We start from the raw sequence: 9,925 nt of genomic DNA on the forward strand, positions 1-9,925 counted from the left end.
CTAGATTAAAGTGATTATTACGTTTTGAATATGGATATTTTTCTTCTTCTTATTCACGCTACAGGAGGCCTTTGTTCACCCCCCGGTGAGGGAAGTGGGGCAGACAAATATTTACCGTTGCGCTACCTCCTATGGGCGGATGGCTGTGTGTATGAGCGCTCCATAACCATATTCCCTCTGTATTCGGAGTTTGGTTTTGGTTTTGGGAGCGCAGAGATTTTGGTAATTGTGGTTTACTGCAGTGTACTTTTGCTAAAGGGTAGACCAGTCACTGTTTCTTGTGTATTTAAGTTTGTGTGTGTGTGATTTTTGATTAGATTTTTTATTTAATTTCATTGCTGCAGAAAACATCCCCCAAACCACGACACTTCCTCCTCCAAAATCACGAAAGACAACTAAGGCCCCGATCAGACAGAACGTGTTTTTCAGGCTTGGTTTTTTTGGTTGACTTTTTTAATTAGAAAAGAGCAGTGCACTGAATTTTTTATGTTGCTAGGCAATCACTGAATCAGCTGTCCTGTCAGTCTAATCAAGGATTATTGCGCAAGCGCTCTAAAATCTTTTGTTTGCTGTTAAGTAAACTGTCATATTAGCAGAAACAAACAAAAAAAAATACAGCTCCTGGTAACTCGCAACAGCCACCACAAGTTTCTCCTCCATCATTGCAGTTTCCGGAAGTTCCAAGCAACTATAAATTTCTGTCACCACAATGTAAGGCCCGCCAGAGTTGATTTTTCCAGGCACTCAGAGCACTCCTACAAAAACGCGAGGGGCCCGGGTGCGAAAAACGCTCACTGCCAATAGAGAACTATTTTAAAAAGGCGCTTCTCACAGCAAAAAACGCGTTCTGTCTAATCAGGGCCTAATTCGGTAGGCCTAGTCGAGCACTGTTTCCTTGCGCACGGCACCCAAAGCAGAGATTGTCTTATTATTGGGAGATGAGAGCAGTGGCGTGCACAGACCTCTGGAGGGGCAGGCAAGTAGTGGCGTTACAAGGGCACAATCGCGGTCCAGGGGCACCTAGATCAGACCAAAAGGTCACTTTAGCGTCGGCAATTAAAGGGGCAGGGGCCCGAGGCCCCCCCACCTCCCATGCACACCACTGGATGAGAGGGTCTGTATTACTTACTATTGGAGAAAGTCTAATAAAGCAATGTTTCTAAGCAGCACTTCTTTGTTTACTGCGGTTATCGGGGAAAGAGTTCTATTTCTGCTGTTACATAAGCTCCACCTGCTGTCAGATAGTGGATTTACATTTTCTTTCCTTTTTTTTTGTTCAAACCAATGCGAAAATCGGATCGAATTTTTTTTGTAAATCTTAACTGGTAGATTGAAAACAAGCTAATATGTATTCTAAAAATCTCAACACTTTGGATAAGGTAGCCTATGTAGAATTGTTTATGGAGCAGCTGAAATGCCTATAATTTATGCTTTTGATCCTTTTCTTAAAAATGAGTTAAAGACTGAAATGTGAGGTTTATCATTTCATAAAACTTTTTTTATTTGGTCAAATCTTTAATTGAACATATAGTACATGTTAGTAGATAACATGTTGTAAGTCTCCCAACCAAGATTTTTTGTTTGTTTAAAATCGAGCCATCATTTTTAATATTAATATTTTAGTGTTTATGCAAACAAAAAGTGCATAGTGCTGCAAATTTTATTTGTTGTTTGTTGGTTTGATGATTTCATTGTGTGTATGAGTACTTTTTGAACATTTCCAACACATTTTAACAATACCATGATAATATTGATAACCATGATCATGTTAATTTGTTCATTTTTTACTGTTTACTTGTCTTTATATTAGGGGTGCTCCGACTGATCGGCTACCGATCATTATCGGCCGATAATCACGTTGGGATGTTTGATCGGCGGTCTCTAAAAAGGCCGATCTCAAGCTGATGACGCTGCCATGAGAGGTTTGGCACGACTTGCAGCGGCACCGTCTCAGTCTCTGTCCGGCGCGGGTGAAATCATTATAATGCTGAAGGTGAGGTTGCCCCTTTAATTGCCGACGCTAAAGTGACCTTTGGTCTGATCTAGGTGCCCCTGGACCACGATTGTGCCCTTGTAACGCCACTACTTGCCTGCCCCTCCAGAGGTCTGTGCACGCCACTGCTCTCATCTCCCAATAATAAGACAATCTCTGCTTTGGGTGCCGTGCGCAAGGAAACTAGGCCTACCGAATTAGGCCCTGATCAGAGCCATAGAAAGAGAGAGTTGCGTCAACGGAAGTCCAAAACGCTCGATCATCACGTGATTCACGTAGACCTCAAATAGTTCCAGGAAGTTCATAGCGGGCAATTGAAATACATTGAGTTGGAGAGACAGAACTGTGATTTTTGGTAATTAGTAGACAATAAAATAATTTATTTACATTATTTATAAAATAATGTATACATGTATACGTAGTATATATATGTAGTTATATCAGTGTTGTTTTTAAAAGATAAAATCTGCTACTATTTGAGGATTAATGTGGTCAGCTATCCTTACCTGCCTTGTTAACATATTTTAGGCTGAACTTACCATGATAAAAGTCCGTGTATGCTATATAAATGACATCGTGGTCTTCTGCCAAAGTAACTTCAGCCTCTCTATATAAATATAATTATATGTGTGTGTGTGTGTGTGTGTGTTCTTAAAACTTGCATGTTAGTCAAGTTCAATCACATCTTAATGTTCATTGTCGTTTTACTAATCTCATGGTAAATGTTAAGTTTGTTGTCTTCAATCGATTTATACATTTATAATAAACTATAAAGCATGTTGTGCTTGAACAGTCTGTTTGCTGTGCTGCATGGGAGTGCTCCAGTCACTCACAGAAAGGAGTGTGAATGTATGGTTTCCCTACTGATCTGGAGAAGAGAGAAAAAAATGGATGCATCAAGTTTGTTCAATTCACATTTATTTGTATAGCACTTTTTAACATACACATTGTTTCAAAGCAGCTTTACAGAAAATGAATGTTTCTACATTACGAATAAGAGTTCTGTTAACAGGTGTAACTGTCCCTGATTAGACAGAACGCGTTTTTTGCTGTGAGAAGCGCCTTTTTAAACCTTCATATTTCTTCATTAGATAACTTATAAAGTAATTTGAAAACATTGTGTGAGACGTAATTTCACAAACAGCGAGAGTGAATGACCGCGCACGCGCTCTCTCAAAATACGCAAATGGCTTCAAATCACCACATCGCGTCTGTCTATAGGTGAGCTGCACACTGCACAGTTGACACAGGAATTGTCACTTGCACAATCGAGGCAGTGTCACATCGTCACTAAAGTTTATAAATTGCATTACTTTTTAATTCTTGCCAGTGTTTAACCATTCAGCGCTCGCGTGCTCTCCTGGAGACCGTGCGCTCATGCACACTCGCAGCGCACACCCATAACGCCAGGTTCACATTACTCAGTTTGAAGTGCGTATGTGGTGCGTATTTTTTCCGCGCTCATGTTAACGGATTAATAAAGCGCACTATAAGATTTACATATACATTCATGCATTTGGCATATGCTTTTGTATCAGTGTATGGTATAAATCATTTGGAATCAAACTCATTACTTTGGCTTAGCTATTTGGCTTCTGCCAGGAGTCACCGCATGAATTAGCTTTGAAGAAGTAACAAATGGCCTATTATAAAGAAAAATATATATTTACCAATCAAAGTGTTTTGAAGGTAATATAACTTAGGGTTTTCAGTCTGTCATGTCCAGTTTCTCACTGTGTTTGTGGAAGGAATGCATTTACGTTTGCTGCTCTGGGTCCCGCTGATTCCCACCTCAACAGAAAGAAGTGTCACATTTCAGCATCTGGTTTTCATAGCCAATACAGGATGTTTTCGAAGTGCAATAAAGTAACAGCACTTTAGAATGAAACAGGATTGGTCTGGACACTTTTTGTTGAGGTCAGAACAAAAAACTCTTTTTTTAATTGAAGCAAAGAGGCAGTCCAGCCCACAAGAAAACACTGGAGAAAAGGCCATCTCATTGGAAGGTGCACATCCTTACACTTTCACATGTGGGACCGCTGCATACACCAAAATGATCTGGATCACTTTATTTCTGCATCTTCTTGCATCATCAGCTGTGGTGAGTGTTGTAAACATCTCCTTTCAGTCATCTGTAATTAATGTTAATATATTAATAAATCTTAAAAAAGTGTTTATTTAGATTCTTGCAATATTTGCTAGAATGCATTTATTTCATTCTTATTACAATAAAATACTTTAAGACAACATGTTGCTTATATAACAACTGGTAAAGGCCACTTGTTTAAGATAAATATATAATTCAATTTCATGTTAAATAATGCAATAAATCCTTTTTTTTTTTCATTTTTAATATTTTACAAATTATACTGCAAATGAATATTTTGTTGTATGATGCAACTTGTGAATATGTAATAATGTGTGGTATATTTTGTTTTTCTTAACAGAATACCTGCAGTACTCATCGCAATGATCCTGCTATATTGACTAGGGAGTCTGAGGATGTCTCTCTCCAAGGCCAAAAAGAGCATTATCACAGAGACGCAGGCAAAGACATGTGTAGTATGCCATGTGAAATGACTGCAAAGCTAATGCGTGATGAGAAACATTCCTTGTGCAGTAGGTGTTTCATTTCTTTTTCTTTCTTTTTTTTGCATAGTGTGATATTCTTCAATAATTTGCACATTCTTTACATTTACTCTGTCACTCTTTTAAACCCACTGCAGTTTTCACAGAGTTTAATGCAGGTTGTGTGTCTTAGGTAACCTCCAGCATACCATAGTGTCATATACAAGAAACACTAGGAAGTTGATCAGTGATCTCATTGATGAACAGCAGAAAGTTTTGGAATTTCTCTCAAGTCAGGTATTTTAAAATGTCCAAACTTCCAAACCGCATATCCTCTTCTGCATTCTAAAACATATTGCTTTGAATTCTTTGAAAACTTTTTTTTTTTTAATTCTTTTTCTAGATAATCGAGCTCATGGCCAAAGTAAACACACTCAGTTCAGATGTGCAGAGAAGCAACAGTGACATCTTTTCCGTGAAGCCCATGGAGTCCCACGGTGACATGATTAATGCTGTCAAACTTTCAGCAAAATATTTATCATCTATACATCCTCACAGTGAATTCCCTTTCATTCCACAGGGAAAGACTGTAGTGACATCCAAGAGACACTAGGTGTTGTGTCTCCAAAAATCCCTAGCGGAATTTATATAATTCAGCCAGAAAACACAGATGTTTCCTTTGAGGAAAGTACCTTCTTTTAGTTTTGTTTAAAAATTTCCAACCACAGTTATTTTAATCTAAAAGCAAATCAAACATGGTTTACACATGATGAATTGAGCATCTTAAACTGGAATCTAACAGGTGTTCTGTGAGATGGATTACATGGAGGGCGGATGGACAGTAATACAGAGACGGACGGATGGTCTCACTGACTTCAAACGAATGTGGTCACAGTACTTGGATGGATTTGGACACTTACCGGGTACAATAAATCAGTTAATGGGATAGTTCACTGAAAAATGAAAATTCTGTCATTTACTCACCCTCTTGTTGTTCCAAACTTGAATGAGTTTCTTTCTTCTGTTGAACACAAAAGAAGATATTTTGAAGAATGTTGGGTAACCAAACAGTTGCTATTAACCACTGACTTCCATAGCATGGAAAAAAAATACAAAAGTCAGTGGCCACCAGCAACTGTTTGGTTACCAACATTCTTCAAAATATATTCCTCTGTGCTCAATAGAGGAAAGCAACTCATACAGGTTTGGAATACTATGAAGAAGGGTAAATGGCAAAATTGTAATTTTTGGGTGAAATATCCCTTTAACTTCCAAATCAGATAATGTCTTAAATATGAATAAACCGGTATTGACTTTATCTATGTCTCTGAAGGTGAACACTGGTTGGGTTTGAGAAAAATCTTCAATATTGTGAATCAGAGAAACACACGTTTCCAGCTGCACGTGTCTCTGGTCTCACAAGATGACACCACCGCCTATGCTTCATATGACAATTTCTGGCTTGAAGACGAAACTAAATTCTTTGCAATACACCTTGGCAGATATGCTGGTAGTGCAGGTCAGGCAATAGCAAATATCATTGCCATAACACTAATTATAACTTCAAAATTAGCATGGAAAATGCAAATAATGTCCACGTATTCCATCTGGGCCTGCTGATGATTGAAGGGATAGTTCACCCAATAATGAAAATTTTGTCATTAATTACGTACCGGAAGCGTCTGTATATTCTGGTTTGAATAAGTAAGGCTGGGCAAAAAGAATGCAAGTCCTTCTCAATTTCAGACATGATTACAAATATTACAGTAGTGCTCCTCTTCTTTTGCTTGCAAACAGTGCAAGCAAACACTGCTTCTGCTACGGGTTGTATCTCTCACGTCAACACAACACGCATGCGTCTTAGGGGACTGGAACAACTTGAGGGTGAGTAATTAATGACAGAATTTTCATTTTTGGTGAACTATCCCTTTAATTTAGGAGTTGCACAGTATAGAAACCTACTGACAATCAGTATTAAATATGTCAATAAGATTTCTCTTTCTGCAGGTGATGCTTTTCGAGGGTATGACCAAGAGCAGAATCAAGACATGGTCCCTTTCAGTACCTCTGACGTTGACAATGACGGTTGTTCTCCATTCTGCAATTTTGCTGATAAAGCTGTTGAGAGCTGCAGTGTGAACCAAAACAACACAGGATGGTGGTTTAACCGGTGTGGCAAGGCAAATTTGAATGGCTCACCATTGGACCAAGATCTCTCCAACCAGTCACATATCCACTGGGACACCTGGACCAAAAATGGCACGCTTGTCAAAATCAAATCAGTGACTATGAAGATCAGAAGAGTTGAGATCTCGAATTCAAAATAAATCCCTGAAGTTTCTGAAGATTTTGTATTAAAATGGAAAAACGTATCATTTGGAATCACTAAAAACTTGCACTTCTGCCCTGTGAGCTTCTCTAACAAAGCAAATTGTAGGAATAAACCTTTTGGCATTTAGTCCACCATGTTTTTTAAATCCTGGGTCACAGCCCAAAATATTCATACTAATTTTTCATTGTTATGACTAATGGGAATTGTGTCATTACTGCTGGTAATACACTGGTAATTCCCAGGAGCACATTTCCTCAATTGACTGTTTGTATGAGATTTTACTCAAATCAAAGCCTGTTTCTGCCACTTTCTGAAAAAAAAAAATAAAAAAGGTAATTGTTAGATAAAGTTTAAAGTTTTCAAAATAAAGTAACACTGTGAAATGAAAGTTACAGTTATGAGAAATAAAGTCACAATTCCAAGATATGAAGTCACAATCATGATAAAGTCCTGAGAGTTATGGAGGTTATTAAAGTTCACTGAAACTGAAATGGAAATGAAATGCCACAAAAAAAAAAAAAAAAAATTCCAAAAGACAAATATAAACTGAAACTACCATGCATTGCTTCAAAACAGACTTAATTGAAATAGAAATTATGCTAAAATACTTTCAGTCTTCGATTTTTAATACTTTGCTCTACAGTGGCATGACTAGATGGGTGGCATGAAGTGGCCCCAACCACTCCTAATATGTAATAGGCCACCCTAAGTGCCATCGGAAAGTTCTATACTACAAATGGCCACCTCCTAAGACAGGTAGGTCCTTTAATCAAGCCATAACCTCTTTGATTTAAATAAAGCAGACAAGGATTGATAGTGAAGAGGTATTCAGTGACTGATACCAGAAATACCATTATAGCATCTTATTTATAAACTAAATGGGGCTTTTAATGAATGTCAGTTTAGTTGCACTCTTTGTATGGCAGAATTAAATTATGATAGAAGCTCAACAAAGTCTAAAATACCATCAACGAGTAACGCCACCTTCATTTGAACAAGTATTAGAGATCATCAGAGGACACACATTTGTCCATAAATCCATCAAATGTGGGTAAAGTTGTTATGTTTTAAGTAATCGGGACTGAAAAAGAAATAATTTTAACAAAACTAGACAAACTTGTCCCTTGCCAAGTAATTTACTTGTGTGAGAAATGAAATAGAAATAAAAACTAAAAACTAAAATACGAACTAACAAACTAAACTAACAGACTCAGACTGCAATAACTGAAAAAAAAAACCTAACAAATAATTTGAAATTCAAATAAAAACATAAACTAAATTAAAAACCCAAAACTATATAGTATCTAGAGTAATAGTCGCAATTCCAAGATCCAATCACACTGTGACATATAAAGTCAGTTTGAGAGATTTAAAGTCGTAATTACAGAAACAAAGTTAATTGCCTAATATAAATTCACATTGTTGGATATATAGTAGAAACAGGTGTGTTCCTAAAAATATTTACTAAGCTCTCTCTTAGACTGCATACATTAAGATTAATAAAAAAAAGTTTTTATGTTCTGACAAATAAAAACTTTTAGGTGACCAGGCACTTTGAAATAAGAGTGAACAGCAGTGTCGCCATTGACGTGGGTGGCCTATTGTTTGTCCTGATTCATTGGCAGGACAGAGATAATTAACACGCTTTAAATAAGCTGCGTAGTGTGTGGCCGCTATTAGCATCACTGTCCTTGGGTAAATATGTCAGTTATGTGTGTATATGTTAAACCATCTGTACTATGTCTATTTAGAGCAAAGAATCCTGCCAAATTTTGTCCTGCCAAAGACTAAACAAAAAGTCCAGTTCTGCTGAAGCGTTTCGTGAGCAGGACCTTGCCCTGGGCCTATGTGGGAGTCATCGTGAGAGAGTGCAGGGAAACCAGATAACACTGACTGAACACCATGCTATCAACATGAGAATTTGGGATCTAGTGCGCAAAAGGGATGATTATTTTAAAGGAGACATGGACAACGGTAATGTCTTCACTCAGACATAAAACTCTGCAATGTTTTACAAAGTTTCCTCCCTACACTGTAAAAATGTATTTTTTAAATAAATGTTTTCATTCTGAAATCATTGTTATGATGTCACAACCATGAACACATTCTGGGGCATCCTGCACCTATTTTTTATTTTATTATTATTATTTTTTGGACATTGCACCGGTCAGAGTTTTGCCTTCTTTCCTTGATATGAGCAAAGAAAAAAAAAAACATTTAAAAAACCATAACTTTTAAGTGTAAGGTATGGTACACATAAACGTAATATATTTTTTAAAATAAGTTTAAAATTATTTCTAAAAATGTTTTTATTATATTCTTTATTATATTATATTTATTTTTAAAAAAAAAGTTCAATCATGACAACTCTCGGAACATTTTAGCATGGTGATGGATATGACAAGTAGCTAGGTGAATGCCTATTTTACTCTAAAATGGTGTCTACGCCAGACACGGGCGGCACAATATGACCAAATCAATAGACCCGTAACGATAGGTAAAGCGGTCTGTAATGTATGCAGTGCGATATGGCCAATGCAACAAAACTTCTGCTACTGCTGCTATTGATAATAATCACTAACATTTCAATACGGAGTTGAAGTACATGCTGTTGCTGTTAATGATGGAATAACTATGCATACTGCTGCACAAAAGTACTTAGAATTACTACTGCCCATTTATTAAATAACCAAACAACCAAATAATGCCTATTAACATTGCATCTGAATTTTGCCATGCGTGCTGCTGCTATTAAAATTCACTAAACTAGTGATCTGAATAGCTATGCAATGCATAATGCTGCTATAGCTGCACAAAAGTTCTTAGAATTGCTATAAGTGTCTTTATTAACAAGCATACGCAATCAAATAATGCCTATTTTGCTTTGAAAAGTTCACAATCTACTGTAAGCCCTGCAAATTGTTATAAGCCCCTTTTAAATAAACAAAATGCAAATTATGCCTATTCGCTTGGAGAGTTCACATACCATCCATTTTAAGTCACTGAAACTTCAGCAATTGTAAGTCGCTTTG

At 37.0% G+C, this 9,925-nt stretch overlaps 1 protein-coding gene across 1 annotated transcript; it reads left to right on the top strand.

The window, feature by feature from the left end:
• Positions 1 to 3,517: 3,517 nt before the first annotated feature.
• LOC107718962 (angiopoietin-related protein 5-like) lies at positions 3,518 to 7,229 on the top strand. The gene is made up of 8 exons (XM_016526220.1): positions 3,518 to 4,094; positions 4,441 to 4,612; positions 4,755 to 4,858; positions 4,965 to 5,058; positions 5,142 to 5,245; positions 5,364 to 5,484; positions 5,895 to 6,080; positions 6,569 to 7,229. The coding sequence occupies exons 1-8, from the start codon at positions 3,876 to 3,878 to the stop codon at positions 6,886 to 6,888; spliced, it is 1,320 nt and encodes a 439-aa protein (XP_016381706.1). The 5' UTR covers positions 3,518 to 3,875; the 3' UTR covers positions 6,889 to 7,229.
• The last annotated feature ends 2,696 nt before the right edge of the window (positions 7,230 to 9,925 follow it).

The sequence above is a fragment of the Sinocyclocheilus rhinocerous genome, unplaced genomic scaffold, assembly GCF_001515625.1.
Source record: "Sinocyclocheilus rhinocerous isolate Xijiao unplaced genomic scaffold, SAMN03320098_v1.1 scaffold753, whole genome shotgun sequence".
In the NCBI taxonomy this organism is placed as follows: domain Eukaryota; kingdom Metazoa; phylum Chordata; class Actinopteri; order Cypriniformes; family Cyprinidae; genus Sinocyclocheilus; species Sinocyclocheilus rhinocerous.